The 21,976-nt window shown below is 42.3% G+C and overlaps 4 protein-coding genes and 1 long non-coding RNA gene across 15 annotated transcripts in view; 3 read left to right on the forward strand and 2 right to left on the reverse strand.

Annotated features, from left to right (window-relative positions):
• The first annotated feature begins 778 nt into the window (after positions 1 to 778).
• On the forward strand, positions 779 to 7,093 carry sinhcaf (SIN3-HDAC complex associated factor). Of its 4 annotated transcripts, none has more exons than XM_035641397.2 (6): positions 779 to 1,043; positions 3,868 to 3,995; positions 4,080 to 4,179; positions 4,295 to 4,418; positions 4,526 to 4,676; positions 4,837 to 7,093. In XM_035641397.2, exons 2-6 carry the CDS (start codon positions 3,868 to 3,870, stop codon positions 5,177 to 5,179), a joined length of 846 nt encoding a protein of 281 aa, XP_035497290.1. In that variant the 5' UTR covers positions 779 to 1,043; the 3' UTR covers positions 5,180 to 7,093. The 4 variants fall into 4 exon arrangements, with proteins under 4 accessions (XP_035497290.1, XP_035497293.1, XP_035497291.1 ...); XM_035641400.2 differs by lacking the exon at positions 779 to 1,043 and adding an exon at positions 1,110 to 1,245; XM_035641398.2 differs by lacking the exon at positions 779 to 1,043 and adding an exon at positions 1,297 to 1,656.
• LOC118314778 lies at positions 3,819 to 11,685 on the reverse strand. 2 transcript variants are annotated; one of them, XR_004794717.1, is made up of 3 exons: positions 11,175 to 11,685; positions 8,968 to 9,075; positions 3,819 to 4,664 (listed from the first exon to the last, which is right to left on the reverse strand). It is a non-coding gene; the product is annotated as an uncharacterized LOC118314778 (long non-coding RNA). The 2 variants fall into 2 exon arrangements; XR_004794716.1 differs by having other exon boundaries at positions 3,819 to 4,667.
• On the forward strand, positions 7,698 to 9,891 carry kxd1 (KxDL motif containing 1). Its single transcript, XM_047333517.1, has 5 exons — positions 7,698 to 7,858; positions 8,170 to 8,295; positions 8,460 to 8,612; positions 8,693 to 8,739; positions 8,830 to 9,891. The coding sequence occupies exons 2-5, from the start codon at positions 8,198 to 8,200 to the stop codon at positions 9,084 to 9,086; spliced, it is 555 nt and encodes a 184-aa protein (XP_047189473.1). The 5' UTR covers positions 7,698 to 7,858; positions 8,170 to 8,197; the 3' UTR covers positions 9,087 to 9,891.
• ergic2 (ERGIC and golgi 2) lies at positions 10,910 to 15,482 on the forward strand. The gene is made up of 13 exons (XM_035641395.2): positions 10,910 to 11,302; positions 11,395 to 11,503; positions 11,883 to 11,929; positions 12,008 to 12,075; positions 12,254 to 12,294; positions 12,708 to 12,809; positions 12,914 to 13,006; positions 13,206 to 13,261; positions 13,427 to 13,525; positions 13,609 to 13,706; positions 13,799 to 13,961; positions 14,604 to 14,683; positions 14,766 to 15,482. Exons 1-13 carry the CDS (start codon positions 11,197 to 11,199, stop codon positions 14,832 to 14,834), a joined length of 1,131 nt encoding a protein of 376 aa, XP_035497288.1. The 5' UTR covers positions 10,910 to 11,196; the 3' UTR covers positions 14,835 to 15,482.
• A 773-nt stretch (positions 15,483 to 16,255) lies between these two features.
• LOC118315656 (membrane-associated guanylate kinase, WW and PDZ domain-containing protein 2-like) overlaps positions 16,256 to 21,976 on the reverse strand; it is a 63,113-nt gene continuing 57,392 nt past the window's right edge. For 3 of the 7 annotated variants that reach the window (XM_035643113.2, XM_035643112.2, XM_035643115.2), the window contains exons 19-22: positions 21,395 to 21,614; positions 21,071 to 21,214; positions 20,475 to 20,613; positions 16,256 to 19,468 (exon numbers count right to left, since the gene is read on the reverse strand). In XM_035643113.2, coding sequence (XP_035499006.1) covers positions 18,774 to 19,468; positions 20,475 to 20,613; positions 21,071 to 21,214; positions 21,395 to 21,614 — 1,198 coding nt within the window. In that variant the 3' untranslated portion in view covers positions 16,256 to 18,773. Of the gene's footprint in view, positions 19,469 to 19,996; positions 20,108 to 20,474; positions 20,614 to 21,070; positions 21,215 to 21,394; positions 21,615 to 21,976 lie in introns of all 7 variants that reach the window. The other 4 variants (XM_035643118.2, XM_035643116.2, XM_035643117.2 and 1 more) reach the window with 3 other exon arrangements.

Consider the following 21,976-nt stretch of genomic DNA (forward strand, 5'->3'; position numbering starts at 1 on the left):
AAAATAAAGAGGTCCTGCAATAGAAATGTTACTTAAAAGTATGTAAGTACAACAAGGAACATTTTATTGTATAATGCTTTTTTAATGGATTAATCTACTGTATACTTGTTTGATTGTTTAGTTTGAAGAATGCCCTGAGACTTTAATTGATATCATGTCAAGAATGAAAAGAAAAGGTGGAAAATCCTGGAATCATGAAACATTATTAAAACTGACTAAACAATGATCAAAATATTTGTACAATTAATCTTAGCTGTACTCGTAACCAGTAACTTAAGTGCATCAAATAATTGTAGTGGGGGGAAAAGCATATATAATCAAATATAATATAATATAACATACAGTACACGTACCTCTATTTTGTGCTTGAGTACTTGTACTCAGTTAAAATTCCACCATTAGACAACTATACATTCCAGTGGCGTCATCAAACTGATGCAGTGTTATGTGACGGGACTGGTTCGCTGGTTGTCTGGGGTAAAAAATAAATAAAAATGGTGCCTGTGGTTGTTGGTCCTGAACCGACCGCTGGATGGAGAACCCGTGCTCCAGCCACATTTTATTTACCGCTAATCTGCCCTCGTTGTCACGCAATTGAAATCAACAAAGCGCATCCTCCTAAAAACCGCGCAGGCCTACAGACGAGCCATCTGGCGCCCTGTAGTAAAAACGACAGGCCCCGCCCCCTCCGCTTCCATTCTCCAATGCGCCATAGCAACCGGGGCCGAGCCCCCTGTTCCCGCGCAATGCTCCCCTCCTTATAAGGGCAGCAGAATGCAGACGCACGGGCTACGTCACGCGCCGTGAATGTAAATGTCTTGATTGAAGAAAAAGAAACGGGGCCTCCTGCCCCGCTCCGAAATGGAGGTGTGGATGCGACGCATGCGCGCTCGTGTCCACAACTATCCAGTCCCGTCGACAGGCGCAGACATCAACAAGAGAGCGGGTTTACTGACACGGCTTGATTTTCATAATAGTGCCATCGGAACGACGCGCCACCGGAACCAGCACTTTGACTCGGCTCAACGCGACCTGCAAAAAAGGTACAGAGGGACGTTTTATTGTGTTTTGTCTTGTTGCGGAGCTTTAACAGAGAGGGGGTGGAAGTCTTTGCGGAGCTTTTTTCCCCGAAATGTTACTAAAAAGCAAGCTTCGACTTGTCTCAGAACAATTGTTCTTTATAGGGCCTGCTGCAGGACCGACCGGGTGGCCCGGTGCGTTCAGGTGACCTTAGGAACAGTTAAAGTGAGTAAAGGGGGATGCGAGAGAAACGTTAAAGATGTGTAAAACAGTGTCAAGATGGCCTTCACGTGCAACGCATGGTGATGAACAAGGGTCGGCTGTTGTTGTTATCGGTTGCTTCGGCGCATTTGGCTGATGGATGAAAATCGCTGAGTAGAATTTGACTTAGTCAGATTATGTTGTAGGGTGTGAAACTTTCTCTCCTGTAAAGCATCTATAGTGCACACAATGTGCCTGCAGCCGCGGCTGCAGTCTCTTACTACACATCTCCACCGGCGGAATAAGAAGAGTTGTGTCTCTCACGCCCACTCCGGAGCGGAGCGGCGTCTCAGCACGCGGCCGCCGCTGTCAACAGAACGGCGAAGAAACGACGACCATTAACGGACGTCTCGTGAGAGTGGAGCAGGGTGAAATGTGGTTTTTTTTTAATAGTGTAAGAAAGTGTCATAAAACGCAAAAAAAGCCGCCGTCTTGAACTTCGTGCGCACGTATAGTTGACGGTGGTTTTGTTGCAGCAGCGACGCGGCGCCGGAATAACAAAGAGTAGAGATCAAATTACACAATTCTGTCCGAGAAAAAAGCTTTCGCTTAAAAAAAAATACGGCAACAAGCACGTTTCCCCCTGTTTAGAATCGCGTTTCTGTTGAGTTTATCTGACTGCGTGAAGTTGGATGTCGGGGAGGAGGGAGGTCGGCCATCGCCGAGCCGAGCCGAGCACGGTCGTCATATAAAATGGGTGCGCATGAAGCAGGTCGTGTGGCGTGCCATGCTTCCCTCGCCGGAGTGGGCGCTGGAAATTGGCGACTTGCACTTTTTTCTTCCCGTCCTCGATAAAAACAAGCGCGTTACTCGATGTGTAGTTACGTGTTTTAGAAGCGGACGTGTCCCGACCCGCTTTCGAGACGTTTTTTTTTACACTTTACTTTTACGTTGCAGGTTTTTTTTGCGGAAAATCGCATCACACCCCCTTTCCTCCACGCTACCTCCGCCTCTGAAGTGTGTTGCCATGTTGAGTTACGTCACGTACTGTATTCTGCTGCAAAGATCGTCTGCTGTGAACAGAGGACACACTCGAAGTAAAACATTGTATATTATGCTCCAGGATACGTTCACGGGCTGATAAACGTTTGTTTAAATTTTTTTGTTGTTGATATCGCTTAGAAATTTTCAGATTTAAATTTAACGTACAGACAGATTTATGTTATAATTTTATAATCCTTCTGATCAGCTTTTTTTTTTTTTTACTATTATTGTCCTTATATTCTCTTTTTGATTGTAGGTCTGTTGTGTTCTATGTGCTGCTGTTCTGTATGTGAGGACACTCATGTAAAATAGATTTTTAATCAACTACCTACCTTTCCATTAACTATATTATAACATACTCCAGGATGCATTCCCGAGCTGAAACACTTTTTTTTAATTGCAGACCTGTTATGTTGTGACCTCTGGTCTATTTGCTGATGTTGTATTAGTGAAGACTCTTATGTGAAATAGTTTTTTCGCTCAATTTTCTACCTTTCCCAAAAGTTGCTGCCTGGTTAAATGGAGCTATTAATCTGATCTCTACAGAACTGTTGGACATTATCATTATTTTTCAAGTCTCTGGAGAAAAAAACCCCTGCAAGAGTAAAGTTTGCGCATTCTCTGCAGGGCTGTTAGCGTGTGTTAGTGACTATAGTTTCAGAATTGTTTGCACTTGTTTTCACTGCTGACAGTGAGTTCCAGTGTGGTCATCCATTCTCAACCGATCTAATTGTCTTGACATTTTTTCATACTTGTAGGCTGTTGTCTGTGGAGATTCTCATTCATCCAGGTCATAGTTATCCCAAGGCCTTGAATCATGAATTGCACGTGCTTCTGATTGTAGGCGACTTCTATCTTCAGGGCTGGGGTTATAAGCAGAGGAGTGAGAGGTCTTTGGTTTTCCCTGCTCTCTGTCTGCTCTCTGTGGCACCGCACTGTCAGAAGACCCCGAGGACTGATGGCAAAAAAAAAACCCAGTCTGGGGGGCGCGGCTCACAGTTTTGCCGCAGTTCAGGTCTACATGTGCTGGGCAGAATATGTTTTGCCTAGCAACATAAATCATTATTCCGCTGCATAATCTGCGCGCTTACTGCACTTCGAGGGATTTTCCTCCGACACGTTGATGTTACCACATTTCTCAGGCAACATAACCTTGCATTTTGTATTTTCTTGTTGTTTTTAACCGTAATAACATGTAATGTTTCGTGCGCCGCCCGGAGACTCGGGACTAAGTGCGAGCTTATGTTCAATTTTGAGTTTCCGAAACGAGGCGTGCATCCTGTGAGCGCAGCATGGTGACATGATCTGTCTGACACGCTGTCTGACTATTGACCTACTTCCCCCCATGTGGGTCAGAGCGAGAGATGCGCGAACAAAATCGCTTTCCCTGGATGTTTTCAAGAGATCCCTGAACGTGACAAAACACTGGATATTTATTTATTAATTCACATGTGGCTAATTTGCACAATTAAATACCATCTATGCAATGTACAGGCTCATGCTGCAGGAAGGTGCTGCAGCTTTGTGCCTCTGACAAAAGCCTGAGATGTTGGTATTTTTGCATTTTATTTATTTGTTTGTTTGTTTGTTTTTTGGACGCAGATGTTTGGCTTTCACAAGCCGAAGATGTACAGGAGTTTGGACGGCTGCTGCATCTGCCGTGCAAAGTCCTCAAGCTCTCGTTTCACGGACAGCAAGCGGTATGAGAAAGAGTTCAGGAGCTGTTTCGGGTAGGTGACACACCTGAGCATCTGTGTGTTGACTTAATCATAATTATTGACAGGAAACCCTGACAATGTGTGGTTGTCTTACAGATTGAGTGAAACGCGATCCGGAGAAATCTGCAACGCCTGTGTGCTCCTGGTGAAACGATGGAAAAAGTTGCCTGTGGGAACCAAGAAGAACTGGAACCACGTGAGTGTGAATCGCTGTATTGATATTATGGTTGAATGATGCTTGGTCATGATACAATACTTGAATAATGCCAGCCTCATTCCTCCTACCCTCTCATATTCTCTCCTCCACACAGGTGGTGGATGCAAGGGGAGGTCCCAGCTTAAAGATCACTTCCAGGCCCAAGAAAATAAAGTCCATCTCTAAGAAAGCACGGCCGAGCCAGATCCGCAGACTGCAGAAAGAGCTCAAAAGAAACAGTGAGTTTTTTAGCATTCAATTATAAAATGTTATACATGTTAAATGGCATTAACTCATTTGTTCCTCAAAGATTGTGTAACAGCTAATCATCCCCTCTGCAAACCAGATTCAGACGCTCACAGCACCACCTCCAGTGCATCTCCGGCTCAGTCTCCCAGCTACAGCAACCTGTCGGACGACGGCTCTGATAGTGAGCTCAGCCCAGGGTCCAGCCGCTCCCCGGTCTTCTCCTTCCTGGACCTCACCTACTGGAAGAGGTGAGTCAGATAGTGAAGCAGTGGCACTCATTTGTTCTACAGACTCGGCTTGTATTTGACACTATACATTACACTATTATATAGAAAAACATCACAGCTCTAAAGCACATATAACACGGTCTTACTTCATTCATTTCAATGCATCGTGTTTTGTGTTTAGGCAAAAAGTGTGCTGTGGAATCATCTACAAGGGGCGCTTTGGGGAGGTGCTCATCGACCCACATTTGTTCAAACCGTGCTGCCGCAACAAGCAGCGACAGCAGCAGCAGCAGCAACAACAACAAGAGGAGGAGGAGGAAGATGATGAGGAAGAGGATGAGGAGGAAGATGTGGAGGTGGAGGAAGGCCAGGTGGTGACGGATGTCAGCGGGCAAAAATCCCAGACGGAAGAGGAAGTGAAGGAGACACCGACATGTGAGGAAAACGCAGAGCCTGCTCAGCTGTGCGTTACCATGGAAACTCCTCCAACTAGGGCCGTGGTGGTGGCGGAGGCAGGGTGGTAAAGTCAGCCTCGCCTCCCCTTAACGCATCTCTGAAGACATCTTGGGGTGCTACTTTTCTCCCAAGCACTTACAGAAAGAAGTTGCCTCAGATCGCCTTCAGTCATAAAGCAGCTGAAAATCCTTTGGTCTTCTCCACAATAATGTTGGAGGTTTGTTTATTATGTTTAAACGGTAACTTATGGACGGTTGTGTTTTAACTTTGTTTTTCTATTTAATATTCTTACCATTCTGATGGTGGACCATCATATGTGGTGTTTTTGATCTTCTTTAGATGAAATGCTGGAGCTCTAGTTTGCTGGTACATTTAAAAGAGTTTATTCCAAAACGCAATAGATCCACTTGCTCATAGAAAAGGGTGCTTCTTGATATTCATCACTCAACATTTGAAACACACAGCCGAACTCATTCTCATTGGGGATATTTTATAAGCATATATGTCTGGATTACTAATATGATGGTATTAGATGTCCTTTCTTTGCTCGGAGTAGATGGCTCTTTTTTAAAGTAAAATGGTGGATATCTCGTTTTGGAATGAATGACACTTTACACTGACAGAGCACAGACCTGTACAGTAGCCCCTGTGTTTGTCTCCATTCACATTGACGTCCTCTCCTATCAGAGCATTTGTAGACTGGATTAGTGTCTCTATGTCCAAATACGTATGTGGTCCCATTGAAATAAGGCCTATTCACAGCTTCAACAGCAAATACACCAGCCTTAATTATGTGTTACAGACAGTGCTAGTTTTAATTCTGGATTGGTTTTAAGGAACAAAAAGGGAACTTAGGTATATTTATGGTGGCCTGAGCGACACATAGTGCATTTTGCATGAATGGCAAGCCACTCATCCAAAAGACCTAATGTTCTGATGCATGAGTCTACTGAAATTGCATGGCCTTATATGAACTGTAAATCTTACTTTTATTTTTTGGATCCATTTTTCTGGAGTTTTAACTTATTTTTATATGTAAAACACTTTAAAAAAGGAAAAATAAAACTCTCTTTGCATAATAATAATACCACAAAATACGACAGCAAAAACAAACAATCGGTCTATAATAACTCAGCAATATCAATATCAGTGTTTTTCCTCATTCCTGGGTCAGTATATAGTAAAATACTTTATACAAGCTGAAATTCTATGCCATTGCCTCTTATATACCACAAATGTGTTGTGATATATAGCCTAATATTACTTTATTTATCGAATGAAAGCCAAAGCACATTGAAATTCACCCAATGTTAAATCAATGCAGGTTTTCTATGGACACTTGTGCTTGTCCAAGGTCATTTGTATGTATGTTTATTCTACAAACGAACACTAATATGAAATTTCATACATTTGATGTTGTAGTTGGTAGCAGAGGGTGTGTTGTGTACATAGGGGGTTGGGTGAGCCACATGGCTCCAATATGGGTTTAGTTATTTATTTATTTCATATTTATTTGTATCACTGCGTCCCTGCTTAGAAGTGTAATACTATGAATTCTTCTCATCTTTAGCTTATGCGTAGCATGGTTTTTGTTCATCAGAAATCGAAAGAAATTCTCCAGCTGGCTTTGTTTAAACGCTGCATTGAATTACCAGTTGTTAATATTTGTGAAATGATGTTAAGTATTTATTTACTCATCAGTTGAGTTGCGTGCAGCCTAACTTATTCTGTATCATCATTTTGGATCTGTATCATATAGACTAAAACGAATGTTAGATTGCAACCAAACTGTACCTTTCCTCTGTTTAGCCTGTAGCTTAAAATGTAAAAGAACAGTAGGATACCTAACTGTAGATTTGCATGTACTGTTGCTATGCATTTACTTAGCTCACCAGTTAGACAAAGCAGTTTTGTATTTTTTTATACATCATGTACTTTTTTTACTCGTCCCTTAATAAAAGCAATTTTGTGCGTTTTCTGGACGTATGGAGTTACTGAAGTTATTGGTATAAGGTGGGTCTAAACATGTACTCAACAGAAAGTTGTTATCTCCACTTTCAGTGATTTCTAATATACAGTGAAGTAATTTAAGGCAAAAGTAAAAGAAAATTTGCAACACTTCAGAGAAGACTGCAACTTTATCAAAGCTTTGATGAGACTTATGTTCTCATGTACCTCAAACTGCTCACTTTATTCTAGTACACTTACCATATAATCACTTGAAAGAAACAACCCACATTTCTTTGGGTCGTTTCTTTATATATTTACAGTCTAAATTTAGGCCTTCATTATCTGTAATGATTCTATATATTTTTAGGTATTTATAATTATTGCATATTCAGGAAAGGAAATGAAAACATCCATACTGTATTTTGGATAACATTACATGCACTTTTTTCATTTGTTTTCCCTTTTTTAACTGATGGTTATTTATCGGTGCGAAGTGTCCCATAGACCATTCGAATTTTTAAAATTGTATTATTCTCGCGAAAGACAATAATATATATATTTTTTTAAAAATCGCAATTGTTAGTGACGTACATTCGTAATTTGCGCAGTTTTAAATAAAGAAAAGGGGAAAAAACTAATACCGGAAACGCCGATCATATGACCGGAAGTTAAAATACGGATGTGCTTTGTTTTTGTTTTACAGGCAGCTCTCAGATGAACCATCATTTGTAGATGTAGTTTTAAACCTGTAGCGTAGAAAGACGGAGGTCGAGAGACAAGCACCGTGTGGACCTCAGGTATGTTACACGAGTGTTGCCCCCGACTGTTGTTTTAGCTCGTAAGCTAACAGTCAATGATTGGTCCCGACTGCTGGACTGTTAATAAAGTTAATCGTCTGTACGACCTGCCGAAATTTAAACATCAGAGTTGACTGTTCGTGGATTAGATGCGAGGTCAAATGACTTCTCTGAATCTAACTACAGCAGCTGTTGATGTAAATACCAGTGATGTGTTTCTCATGAAGCCTCCTCCGTCGGTTCATGGCTTATTGTTAATCTTTGTAGATATTGTTCCACTCGCACATTTCTGAATACATTTGTATTCGCAGTTCTTTCGTCTTGATCATCATCATCACCATGGTGGAGCCCACAGCATCCGGTGTGTTCTGCAGCAGGATGCTGAGCATGGTGAACTCTGAGGACGTTAACGCCATCATCCAGGCTCAGAGACACATGTGAGTGTCATGCTCTGATTCTTCTCGCTTCGTCAGTTGACCACAAATAAAATGTTGTTCTGTTTGTTTGTTTTACATATGACAGTGATGCCGCCGTGTCCCTTGCTCATTGTAAACTGGCGCTAGAAGATTCTTGTTGTTTTGCTGACTTGTTGTGAAAACAGGCTCGACCGCTTCGAGAAAACCAACGAAATGCTGATCAACTTCAACGGGCTGTCAAACGTGCGATTGCAGCAGATGAACGAGCGCTTCCTGCTCCACACCCGCACACTTGTGGAGATGAAGAAAGATCTGGACAGCGTCTTCAGAAGGATCAGGTGAACGCCACGGCAAAAGCACAAACATGTACACACAAAAACACAAGCCTAATTCTATTTTGGCTCCTCTACTTCTCCAGGACGCTAAAAGGGAAGATTGCCAAGCAGTACCCAGAAGCCTTCAGCAGTGAGTTAGCATTTTCTTTCCGATTATCATTTTATAACCACAATCAGCTTCCCTAAATGTTCACCTAAACGTCACGTCTACATTATCTAGATATCCACGAGGCACCGATCCTGGAGGACGACGACGACGAGTTCGACCCAGTGCCCCGCAGCGTTGCCACGACAATTACAACAGCCACCTCAGAGCAGAGCACGGAGTCGTGTGACACGAGTCCAGATGTGATCTCACCCACTGTGAGCAGATGCTCTGAAGATCTCTCTCAAGAGCCGCCTGACACGCCCACCTCCGACGTCCTAGAGCCGGGCGTCCTACGGGACGAAGGGCCTGACTCTGTATCTGCAGAATAGAGCGGACAGTTTGTGAATGGATTTTTTTTTTTTTAGCCGGAAGTCATGTTGTATATTTGAATCTTTGTTGGCTTCTGCAATATTTGCTGACTTTTCCAGTCATTAATCCATTCGTTGGAAAGAGCCTCACAGCCTTGATGGTCTCTGAGGATGCTCAGCATGCTTATTCATCCTAATGCCTGCACAGCACATAAATAATGCAGATAATACTTGAAGTTGTATAGTATCTCACTATGGATATATCTGTCAAAATGCTTTCACTCATCATGTGATTTTAAGCCTATGTGTTTTGGTGTTTTGAAGAGATCCACACCTGACTGAGAGAAGAAGTGTCACATGATGTCTCTCATGATTTATGTGACTTGAAAGTAAATGTTGTCAAACTGAATGTTAGTAGTTAGAGTGTGCGAGTAGTTAATACTGTTGTGTCATAGCTGTTACACCATTATTATTCTTGACCTCTGAAAAGCAGGGGTACGAATGATTTCACAGAATTTAATCTGAAACTTTACTGGTCTTTTTTGCCAAAAACCTTTCCCCCTCCATCACAGGGAGGCCAGACATTCGGTTCATTGTTAGTTCTCTGTGTCCCTGGAGCCGGCAGGGATTCAGAAAACTGTTCAAGGACATAAAGGAGGTAAACTTGCTCTTAGAGCTGCAATGTTATGTTCCGACCACTCTGCCAAGCTGCTACTGATTAAAGATGCAGTTTATGTTTAAAGGGTAAAATCCAACCAAAAACTGACTGAATTTGTTATTTCTGTCTTATTTTTTTACAGTGGTAATAAAGCAACTCCAAGCACAATGTGTGTTGCTATATGTGACGTAGTTATGGACATTATTAAGAGTCATAGCTGTCAATCGTACATTCACACAAAAAATGGTTTGATACATTTATCACATATAAATATTGTTTGAGCCCTGAAAGACCAACATTGATTCAGTCTCAATGGATCAACTTCAGAAATGTCACATTTTGGCCATTGATATATTCACACTGACAGAGACAGGTGTGTTTCTGTTTATATTTCATATCCAAAATCAATGGAATAATGTAGATTTACCTGCACAGAACTTTGATTATTGCTTGAGAAATGGGTTTTAGTCAAGCATATTAAATAATATCTTATATAAACTAACTTTGAATAAAAAAAGCATGGATGACAGATATGTTATTAGCAACTGCATCTGTTGCCCTTGAATTCAGAAGAGAAAAAAACAAAGATACAAAGAAAATGAAATAGTTAAATGACCAGAACGGTGGAGGCCCTCTCCAAATTAAGTGCTATCTGAGTGTACATGTCTGTTACTGATAAGAAATACATAAACTGGAGTGTGCCTTCACTTATAAGGGAAAAAATGAATCCCTATCTTGAGTCCAGAGTATAATAATACAAAATATGAAATAATATTTAATATTACATAGCTGACCCCTTGCACATTTTTCCTTTAAACCTATGTAATGGTCAAGCACATACGTGACATAAAGCTAGAAGCTGAGGATGTGCCTAGCTCTGTCCTGCTCCGTGTTGACATAATGACAAAAAAAGAAGCTTTAAATATAAAAAAATATAAAAAAAATAAATAAAGTAAAGAAAGAAAAAGAAGGCGGGCAGAGATAACTGCTTGCATAGGTTTAGGTAAATGTTTGCCCAGTGTAATAGTCATTAAAAGGGTATTAATGGATTTAGTATTATATTTAGGGTGAATTTGATTTCCCCTTTTTTTTGTTTACATAAATATATAATTGTAAAAGCTTTATTCCTTCGTAACCGCCAGAGGGCGCTAAGTCCGAACGCGAGCAGTTTTTTTCCCGGACTACAGGTTCAATAGCGCACTACCGGATATTTCCGGTTTGAATATTTTAATGTTGAGCTTCGTCAAAAAGCACTTCAACCGTTGTTGTTATTTACCATTCCACTTCGACCACAGACAGTGATTCAGTGTGCTAAGCTACTTGACGTTAACGGTTAGCTCGGTTGTCGTCATGGTCGACGTCAGCGCGCAGGAGACGAACGTGTGAGCGAACGACAGCTCGCAGCTCCGCGGCCCGGCCGGTAAACGACCACCGTCTGCGCGCGCATTCACCTGAAGCTACGCTGCTCCCGACATGAGGAGGCTGACCAAGAAGAAGGCTCTGACCCTGGTGAAGGAGCTGGACGCCTTCCCCAAAGTCCCCGACAGCTACGTGGAGTCCACGGCCAGCGGCGGCACAGGTAGAGCACGGACAGCCGTGACCGCACTCGGCCGACCGTCGCGGAGTGACTCCCCTGTGCACCGCAGTGACTCGAGTCTGTTCCCTCCGCAGTGTCGCTGATCGCCTTCTGTCTCATGGCCGTGCTCGCCTTCCTGGAGTTCTTCGTGTACACGAACACGTGGATGAGGTACGAGTACGAGGTGGACAAAGACTTCAGCAGGTGAGAAGCTAAACGCCCTTTTTTTTAATTTATCATTGTTCGTCAAAACCTCTCTTTTAGCAGGTGTCAGTTCATTGGGAACAGCTAGCTAAACCCAAACGCAGTCCAATCTAACACAAATCATAGTGATGCTCAGTTTTTTACAAGAGCAGGTGATTTAACTGTACGATCGGTTTGGAGGTTGTGTGTCATGAAGCTGTTGGTGTGTACTGTATTACACAAAAGGAGGTGTGTCTGTTGTGTAGCACACCCTGATTGGTCAGAATGGAGCAGCCTGTCAACACACCGCTGTACGGTTCAGCAGCAGACGACTTCACCCACAGAGGATCATTGCAACAATAAGTGACAACTGACTGTGTGTTCTGCTCCTCATTTACAGCAAACTCAGGATAAATGTGGACATTACAGTTGCGATGAGATGCCAATGTAAGATGGTTTTTATCTCTCAGTTCTATTCACGTTTGGTAGAGTGAGTGGTACATTTTTGAATCTGTATGCATTCAGATATTGGTGCAGATGTCCTGGATCTGGCCGAGACCATGGTTGCATCCGATGGCTTGAAATATGAACCGGTGAGTACGAGCTCCTGTAAATACTTCACTGAGCTAAAAGTTAAACTTTTTCTGTGGAGAAAGTGTTGCTGTTAAACTTGAACATGCCTTTAATCCTATTTGTTCCTTGATGTTTCAGTGGTACATCTTCTTTAGAATTTCTTGTCTGACAAATTGTTTTGTTTTGTTTACATTTCAGGTCAACTTTGAACTGTCACCAGAGCAAAGATTATGGCACATGTAAGCTTCAAACTAACTTGTTGTACCTGTAATTTCTAGGTCACTCCCTGAAGGAACATGCTGTGCTATGTTATTTACATTCAGCAAAGAGTCTGTCTTTTAGTGGCAGATAATAGTGTCCCTCTTTTTTTGGAAGTAGAGCTGCAACTAATGGTTAATTCATTTGGCAATTATTATCTTGATTAATTGTCCATAAAACATAAAAAACGCAATTCCCCACAGCCCAATGTGAACTGGTAGCAATGTTAGTGATTTAAATGTCACCAAAAGTATTTGTTACCTATATAAGTCTGTAAACTCATTGGCACAACATGGTTTTACCTGATTAGAGATCATTTTCGATTTCAAATTCTGTTTCATCCATTGAATTTGGCTGTTGTTCCAAGTGAGTTCTTGTTTTTCTTTTCCGTCAGGACCCTTCTGCACATCCAGGAGCGTCTGAGAGTGGAGCACTCTCTTCAGGATGTTCTCTTCAAGGCTGCAATAAAAGGAGCTCGACCTGCTCCGCCTCACAGGTACAGGCTCGTAAAATATTCTGTTTTACCAGGAAGTGTTCACCCGTGCATATATTTTGAAGAAATCATTCCCTCCACGTTGTGTTTTTTCTTCTTCCACACAGTGAGGACAGTTCCACTTCCTACACCGCCTGCAGGATACATGGACACCTGTATGTTAACAAGGTGGCAGGAAATTTCCACATTACTGTTGGCAAGTACGTATTCACACGTTGAACATGCTCATAATGATGAACATGCTCATAATGATAAATGGATCCTTTTGTAGAAATTAGACATTTTGCATTTATACAGAAAAATGAGAATTAGACCTGAACATGTTTTACCTGTGTTGGTTTGCTCTTAATTCTGAAATATTGTACTCAGAAGCACAGACCACCTTTTCCTCTTCCACAGGTCCATCCCACATCCCAGGGGCCACGCTCACCTTGCTGCTCTTGTCAGCCATGACTGTGAGTTTACTATGTTTAATAAAACCCTGTTGTACACATTATCTCCTTCATGAATGTTCTCATTCTTTCGCCATATGGCTATAATTGAAGTACAGATTAAAGTTGCGGTTGCTGTGATGCATGAAATGTTGAAGATCACTGTTTTGACTTGTCGTTGTGCTACAGCTTATAACTTTTCCCACCGGATCGACCACCTGTCCTTTGGAGAAGGGATCCCCGGGATTATCAACCTTCTGGACGGCACAGAGAAAGTCTCTCCTGATTGTACGTCTTGTTAGTTATCCTTTCTTATCTTAGTTTATGCTTTTTTCTTCTTTCATTGATGGATTTTTGACCAATCTCTCCAGCTAACCACATGTTTCAGTACTTCATCACCATCGTACCAACCAAGCTGAATACCTACAAGGTTTCCGCTGACACACATCAGTACTCGGTCACAGAGCGGGTAGGTTTTCATTTTGCTCGTGTTTGTATATTCTGTGTTGTACGGTATCTATCATTGCGGTAAATGTGTTTTGTATTCCTCTCCCTCTGCAGGAACGAGCAATAAACCATGCTGCAGGCAGCCATGGAGTCTCTGGGATCTTTATGAAATACGATATTAGTTCACTAATGGTCAGAGTCACTGAGCAGCACATGCCCCTGTGGCAGTTTCTCGTCAGGCTCTGCGGAATCATCGGAGGCATTTTCTCCACCACAGGTAGATAAACTGCTAATATATTTCGCAGAGAACCAGGGGCATATTTACAGGGGCACGCTGGAGATTCATGATGTTTTCATCTGGACTTTTAAGATTGATAATAAAAAAATAATTAAATAGCTTTCCTGACTTCTGAGCAGCCACTTTGTGCTTAACTACAGTGTGAAAATCACCTCACAGAGACTTAAAAAATGGAAACATTAATCCATCAAAGTGAAAATGTTTAAACACATACAGGAAGAAGTTTTTAAAATAGTTCCATCATTTGCATCATCAATGCATAGTCTAACAAATTCATTTTCATACTTGTATGAACTGAAAGCAACGACTGCCTGAACGGTAGAAAAATCTTGTTGTCCTCTGGTGACGGACTCACTTGTAGAAGAATGATTCTGCTTATGCGAGCAGACATTTAGTCTTCAATAAATGGCGTTAAGCAGCTTGGAAAAAAGCCATAAATCATGCTATATGTATTATTCATGGATGTCTGTCATATGCAGACTTGCACTTAAACTCGTCATTCCTTTTCCATATGAAAGCCACAGCGAACGCGCTTAACAGCTCATACCAAGCTGTTTCCACCCGATCCAAGTTGTCGTGAACATCAGCATCTAAAAGCCGGATCTCATTTCTCACACACAGGTATGGTCCACAGTATGGTCGGCTTCCTGGTTGATGTAGTTTGCTGTCGTTTCAAAATGGGGATCTACAAACCTCCCAAGGTAAATGAAATTGTGATCGTAAAAACCTCACTTTGACCTCTTGATGACCTCATTATTAATCTTTTCTGTTCTTCTTTCCCAGGAGGCTCCTCTGATTGAACAGGAAAACAGCGAAACCTCAGTTCCGACAGAAAGTTCCTTGCAACAATGAGACAACAACAACAACTCCGCTCCAGCCAACTGACCGCTCACCATCTTGGCCTAAATCAGCAATGAGATGCTAGACAATGTTTACACGTTGTTTTATTATAAAATGTGTCCCTGCTTTGTTTAGAAATGTGTAAATATTTTTATCTTCATCTCTTTTTTTTTTATTGGATGGGTGTGAGATTCAGACGTGATTGTCACGGGAAGGATTGTAATCTGTACCTCCACTAATGTTCTGTCATTTCACTGAAAGGGTTCATCAGGAGGACTGAAAAACATCATTATTGTAGGTCTGACTTCATTAAATAGACCTGATGTTCAGTCTCCCATGGTAACACATCACACACTGGTGTTTTCACTTGTCATGGTTAATGAGACTTTTTCTCCTGGTTACATTTTTCTATATACACTTGATTGACAGGTGAGGTTTTTCATGCAGTACGGTGACCCCAGAAAACTCCCAGCGTATCTGCTCAACTTCAGGCCAGAGAGCTACAACAAAGGGAAAACGTGTGGGCGTGCAGGGCCTTTAAAGTGGTATTGAGTGAAAAGATGTGAAGGATTTTTAAATTGTTCCACAAGTGTGCCTGTATGTAAATGATTGTTGTAAGTATGAGGCTGACTTGTTAAATAAAATCCACTTTTAATTTGAGGCGGATTCATCATTAACAATCTCCAGTATATTGTTAATATACAATATACTATAGTCTCACCTAGAGCTTCAGCTAACAATTATATTGAGTCAAGATTAATTATTGTTGTTTGGCCTATAACAAGAAATAGAAAATATCAGCAAATGCCTATTGCAAGTTTTTTGAGCCGAAATAGACAATTTCAGGTTGATTGTCCAATTATCAGTTCAAATCTCTAAAATATTAAATTTAGAAATTTCAGTCCCCTTCAGAGGTACTGGAACAGAGAGGCGAATTCCTTTGTTAATGTTTTACACTGAAGACATTTGAGTTTACGATCAAATTTGGTATCAGACAAGTTCAGAATTTCACTTTTTATTTCTTTGCATCAACATCTAGATTAGACGTGTTAACCAACATAGGACATAGCAGCTTTGGTATCAGAAGGCCCCATTTTTAAGTGAGCACAAGTAACTAATAAATAGTTTTAAAGCAAATAACATTCTAATTTGGTTTGCCTGTAATTACTGCATCAAGCCTGCAACACACTGACATCACCAAACTGTTTCATTCTTAATTTGTGGTGATGTAAATACCAGGAAATAAAAATAAATTCTGAACTTAAGTGTCCTCTTCACAGTTTGATCTTAAACCCAAACATCTTCACCGTGAAACAGAAACAAAGGAATTGGTCTTACCTGTCCAATAGTTCTAGAAGAGACTGTGATAAAAGAGACACACAAACAATATTAATGATCAAAATTGTTGCCCATTAACAGTCTGCAGAAAAGAATATTTTACACCATGTCAAGAGTTTATTTGACAGTATCTCAGAATATCTTTCAGTAAACAAGTTTTTTATTTTTTAGCAAAATGTAATATATCAGTACTGTCGCATTTCATAAAAATAGTTGTTCACGTCTTTGAAACTACAGTATCAATGATACAGTAAACCATATTTGTAGGAATACAGCTGTACAAGGTGAATAGTACACAATTAACACTACACAGTTATACTTGATCTCAATGGGGTTTTATGAATTTGCCATCCTTCACGGGTTCCAATAAAGCATTTTTTTTTGTTTCTGAATACAAAATCACTCAGAGCAGGCAGGGGGACAGTCTGGATGGAGACGGAGGGCTGGATGACGTATTCTTTCACCTACATACACCTAACACCATGTACGGCCTAGTGGCATGTTCCCATGCTCCTTTCTAGCATGTTAATGAGTTTATCACTTGAACCACAGGTGTATTCAACTTTTCAAGTCCGCTCAGATATATTCAGATGACTCTTTTTTTTTTTTTAATCCACAAACCACTGCAGGTCAAGTTCAGTCCAGATGGCGCTTTATGCACGAGGTCGTACTAAGTGTCCCAGTCTGCAGGTGCACTGTCTCACTAAAAGCAGTTTGCCACTAGGTTTTTATGCCAGTTTACAATAACAGATTGGATCTGCCATCATGCTGCATTCATTCAGTCACATTTGTGATTATTATTATTTTTTTCCCTTCAGTACTCAACAACTGCAGTGATTTTTTAACGAGAGCAAACATCTTGTTGAGACGAACAAATGATGGTGATGTTATCTGTGGTGTTCGATAGCAGCATGCCTCGACTCGACAGATGTTTCGGAGAGTAAATGTTTCACACCTCTGCTAAAATCTTGGGTTCAGATTCAGAGTGTTGTCACCGCCCGCAAGTGTGTGGAACAGACAAATAAAGCTGAAATAACACTCATCAATAACACAACAGAAAACCGTGGTCCACTTAGATAATAACCCTGTCTGGAATAACGTTCACAGCTCCACTCTCCCAGATTACTCACTAAGAGGAGGGTGTAATGCTACAGGCTACATTTTCTTCCCCTCTTCAACACCAGGGGACAAGGGCAACCATAGACTTTGATCAGCTATAAAGCTAAGAGTGCATCGAGAGATAACTGTAGATACTGCTTGGTGTTAAGTCCGAAGAAAACAGGCTCCACAGCGCAACCGTTTGCTGATATGTGTGCGTGGTCATCAACATCTGTTTTGCATTCAGTTTCCAAAAGCAAATCATGACAGCAACAGCTCTGCATTAGTTTGAGTAAGGCACTCCGCCCCACTTGCAAAACCATCGGCCTCCTGTTACCCACACCGATGCCCCTTCTCCCACAGTGATGTGGTACACTTAGCACAGTAAAAGGCATAGAAATGGGAAATATAGACTGGACAATTTGTTTTTCTGTTGAGCATCAAATGAATACAGCACAGCTTATAATTCTGCACAATGACTGCATGGTTGACTTGTGATCTCGTTGTGTACATAAATCGGAAAAGTTCTTACTAAGCCAACTGCTGTCAGTCACCTAGAAGTAGAATTTGATGAAAAAGAAGAGGGACTAAGATCTTCTCAGTCTCTCATGAGAACCGTCTGGTCCAGCTCCACAGAGGACCTCCTCTCTCTATATAGACACGCGAGTCCCTGTTTGATGACATGGTGGTTTACATCTATGCACACGACCACTGCCTCCCTCAGCAATCTGGGTTTGGTGACGTTCACAGTCTTTGATATGTAGTCGTAGACGAGGCCGTGGAAATAGTGATCCTAAAATACTGTCCTGTGTTTTTTTCTCTTTTCTTTACAATGTTTCTAACTACTAGACGGCCTCAAAAAAACAAAAAAACACAGACAGGTATGTTTTTGAGTTTTCCAAAATGTACATATTTTTCACATCTTTACATTTACAGTATATGATATATTGGTAGGCGTGTGATCTTAACATATGTCGGGTTAAGCGGGCTGTCACTTGGGCCAGCGCCATGTCCTCCAGGACTTTCAGTGTCACTTCCTCCATCTGACAAATTTGTAGTCTCATTTCATCCCCACCGCTCAGAGAAAATGGAGCACAAGTAAACCTCTTGGCTGTACATATGTCTCTCTCCTCCCATATGAGGTTATGTTGCACTAACCAATGTGAGCCGGATACGGTCGAGCGGTTAAAAGCATGACCCCACTCGCAATCAGACATCGCTGCTCCATCTGTGATCAGAGCATCAAGGGTCCAAAATGCATTCGTACAGAGTGGTCTCCATCAGGTTTTATACTCTGTGTTACAACAGCTGTGAACGTTTCTCTGTTTTTAAGGTGGTGGGTGTAATAATCATCTTGCAAGAACAAAAAAAAAAAAATGATTTCAGAAGTACATGGGGAAGAAACAGAACAGAAAATAGGGAACGAGGGAGATTGACTGTTTTTCTCAGATATCTGATGGTAAACTGAATGAAGAGCCAGACAGTGTGATCCAGTTCAAACCAGCTAGATCCTCTCTACCTGCTTACTGTGGAGGTCCAGGACCTCAGGGTGCCAGGCTGTTTATCAGACCCAGGAACATTCCAGGGCCTGGGGGAGGCAGCTGCACTCCTCACAGGAGGATCTTCCATAGTTTTAGAGGGGCAGCAGAGCCCACTGTGTCCACTGGCCCTCTCGTCTTCTCTGGGGAACAGACCTCTGGACACTGGCCTCTCCTGGAGGCTGACGTGTCCATCTGCACTGGCCAGGGAAGCTCCATTTGAATTCACACTCACATATGTGTCCCAGGGCCAGACGGTGCTTATCGCCTGTGTGTGCAGGCCCTTCCTCTCACAGCAGGGAGAGCAAGCCTCCTTCTGCCTCTCTTGTCTTTCGACGGACCTACCCAGGACTGCTTTAGAAGGCAAAACCCGGGGCTGTCTGTCACCTGGTCCACAGTCCACCTCTCCAGACCCCTGAGGGGTTACCTGCCCCCTGATGATGCACTTTTGCTGGGTGGACCTGCCACCTGTAGCCCCTCTAATGGAGCTGTGGTCTGTCAGCTGTGGAGCCTTGTCTGCCTTGCACACTGTGGCCCCTAGGGGGAGTCGATGAGGGGAGTCTGGGGCTGAGGCTAGATGGGATGAGTGCAATGGATTCTGGTGGGGCTCGAGGGTCACTTCCTGCAGGGCAGAGTGGGCTGTAGAAAGGGAATCCCAGGGGCTGGTACAGTCTGTTGGGGAGGAACAAAACACACTCAGGTGGACTGAGGTGATAAAAGAGTGGTACGACCAGCATGCACATGCATACAGACAGAGAAAGAGAAAGAGGAATGAGCAGAGAGAGAAAGACATTCGTGCATAATGACACAGTAACACTACCACATCCTCATATAACGTCAGGCAAACTTGCATGCAAATGCGTGTGAGCAGCAAACACGGGACCATGTAGGCCTCTATGCTTTTATAAAATTAAAATCATATTTACGGTACTGTGACATACACACACATTTCACCCAGTCTACCTCACAGCCCTCTTCGGGATGATACAATTTCATCTGGAGGGTCACTTCAAGCAATATTGCTCATTTTTTTTACGACACCACACAACATACACATTAACATACAGACACATATGGCTGCTATTTTGTCATGCGTAGACTCATCAGCATGCGCACATGATTACATGTCTGCCGAGAGTACATCCACAGAGCACAGAGATTAATCACTATGGAGAGGGAGACATGCAGTTTTTCACAAACCGTGTCTTTAGAGTGGCCCATTAGGAAGAAATAGGGGGAGCTTAGTGTGTCACCTTTCATGCACATGGAGAGGTTGGGAGGTACCATTCCTGAGGGAAGGCAAGTAAAAGCCTATACCAATCATTAGATTTAAAGCAGAGGGGTTACAACACACGGAGGCTAGAGAGCAGGTGGTTATTCTACTGTTTGATCTATTTTTTTTCAAGTTTAAATTCGGACGATAGAATAGAAGAATAGACATGAGTAAAATACAGAAAAATATGAATGCATGTTAATGTGTTTCTGAGAAAAACATATAGCATTTGCAGGAGAGAGGAAAGAAACGGCAATTCTGGTTAAAGAACAGAAATGTTGAACCTCAAACATGAATGTCTAGTATATAAGTGAGAAATAGAAATCTGGCCAGGGACGTATGAGAGAGACAGAGTGGAAAGGTTCGGACATTGAGGGACTTGAGTTTGTGTCAGTGAAAACCCACCATATTCTGGCACCTGTCCCGTGCCTCTCTTTAGCAGCAGCCTGACCCGCCTGCCGCCCGCCTTGATGAGTTCAATGGCACGTGCGTGAGTCATGTCTCGAGTGCTGTCCCCGTTAATCTCTATGATCTGATCCCCAACCTGAAGGACATGTACAGAGCACAGGGTTGATTTCTGTCAAAATGTGATTATCCACGGAAAGTTGACTTTTCTACACAACCACTGGAGCAACTTGGGAGGTGCCACTGAAACAGGAGTTGCTGAGGGCGAGCAGCGGGTAACTCCGTTCACAAGTTCACATGCACTTACTCTAGTTTCCTCTTTTCTAACATGTAAGCTACACATGACAGTGAAATAACTCATAATTAACAAAGGAAAAAGTGAAACAAATATAAGAAGCATAGCAGAAGAACATTCTTTTTTATGGACATCAAGATGGACAAACTGGCACTCTGCTCATTCTCATGTCCCAGCCTCATGTCTGGGACTGCATTAATTGTGGTCTTCATTTCCTCAACAAAATAACAGATGTTTGACTAATCATCTCCCAAAGAGCAATTTAATTAAATAGTTTATCATCTCATCATCATCTTCTCACCCTCATCCTTCCGTTACGTATGGCAGGACCATCCTCAGCGAGGCGCAGCACAAAGAGGTCCATCTTGTACTCTCTGCCCCCGCGGATACTGAAGCCAAAACCTTTTGCGCTCTTCTCCAGCTCCACTGTGAAGTAATCGAAGTCCTGCAGAACAAGACGCATGGTGCTTACAAAAAAGCCTACAGCCATTGACAGTATATGACCATGCTGAAAAGAAGGATTTCAAACCTCTGCATAATGTGTTGGCATAGCCGCATACAAATATGTAGACTTACTGCTCAAAACAGCGCCATCTTAAGCAGACAGCTCTAAGTCTGGTTGTACCTGTGGTCTGAAGTCAGCAGGGATCCCCAGGGGGAACTGTGCAGCTGCAGGATGCTGTCTGAAGTCCAGCAGACCAGGCGGGTGTCGGTAGTCCAGTGTGGGAGGCTGACGATAATCAGTAACTGGTGGGTGACGGTAATCTACTGGAGGTTGCCTGTAATCAGTGAACGGAGGATGGCGGAAGTCAGGTTTGACATCCTGTCTTGCTTTTACCTCTGACCTGTGAGGATAAAAAGACAAAATCAGCGGAGATGGAGACAGCGCTGCTTTGAAGAAACACAGGGACCCAGCGTCCTATTGCACACGACTTCATGTCCCCAAGAGATCTTGTAGATGTATGTATACGGTACCATTTGAGCTTAGCTTGCCACGGGAAGAACGAGGGCATAAGGATCACTGTGTGTACGCAGTCAAGCAGACTCGTCAGAGAAAGGATGGATATAAGAAAAATATAAGAATATGTTTTGAATTTTTTATCAAGGTCCCACTTGTAAAATGGCCACAAATCCACAGCTCTGGGAGTTGCTACTCTGTGAGACTCACACACACCCATCTAGCATGCACTCACATTTTCATAGTTTT

Source organism: Scophthalmus maximus, chromosome 7 (genome assembly GCF_022379125.1).
Source record: "Scophthalmus maximus strain ysfricsl-2021 chromosome 7, ASM2237912v1, whole genome shotgun sequence".
In the NCBI taxonomy this organism is placed as follows: domain Eukaryota; kingdom Metazoa; phylum Chordata; class Actinopteri; order Pleuronectiformes; family Scophthalmidae; genus Scophthalmus; species Scophthalmus maximus.

Excerpts from the sequence above, each read along its gene's own strand:
- sinhcaf (XM_035641397.2), top strand. The coding sequence starts at position 3,868 with ATGTTTGGCTTTCACAAGCCGAAGATGTACAGGAGTTTGGACGGCTGC. Across the intron at positions 4,180-4,294 it reads CCAAGAAGAACTGGAACCAC|GTGGTGGATGCAAGGGGAGG; the intron begins GTGAGTGTGAAT and ends TCCTCCACACAG. Across the intron at positions 4,419-4,525 it reads GAAAGAGCTCAAAAGAAACA|ATTCAGACGCTCACAGCACC; the intron begins GTGAGTTTTTTA and ends TCTGCAAACCAG.
- kxd1 (XM_047333517.1), top strand. The coding sequence starts at position 8,198 with ATGGTGGAGCCCACAGCATCCGGTGTGTTCTGCAGCAGGATGCTGAGC. Across the intron at positions 8,613-8,692 it reads AGCGTCTTCAGAAGGATCAG|GACGCTAAAAGGGAAGATTG; the intron begins GTGAACGCCACG and ends CTACTTCTCCAG. Across the intron at positions 8,740-8,829 it reads GTACCCAGAAGCCTTCAGCA|ATATCCACGAGGCACCGATC; the intron begins GTGAGTTAGCAT and ends TACATTATCTAG.
- ergic2 (XM_035641395.2), top strand. The coding sequence starts at position 11,197 with ATGAGGAGGCTGACCAAGAAGAAGGCTCTGACCCTGGTGAAGGAGCTG. Across the intron at positions 13,526-13,608 it reads AGAGAAAGTCTCTCCTGATT|CTAACCACATGTTTCAGTAC; the intron begins GTACGTCTTGTT and ends CAATCTCTCCAG. Across the intron at positions 13,707-13,798 it reads AGTACTCGGTCACAGAGCGG|GAACGAGCAATAAACCATGC; the intron begins GTAGGTTTTCAT and ends CTCCCTCTGCAG.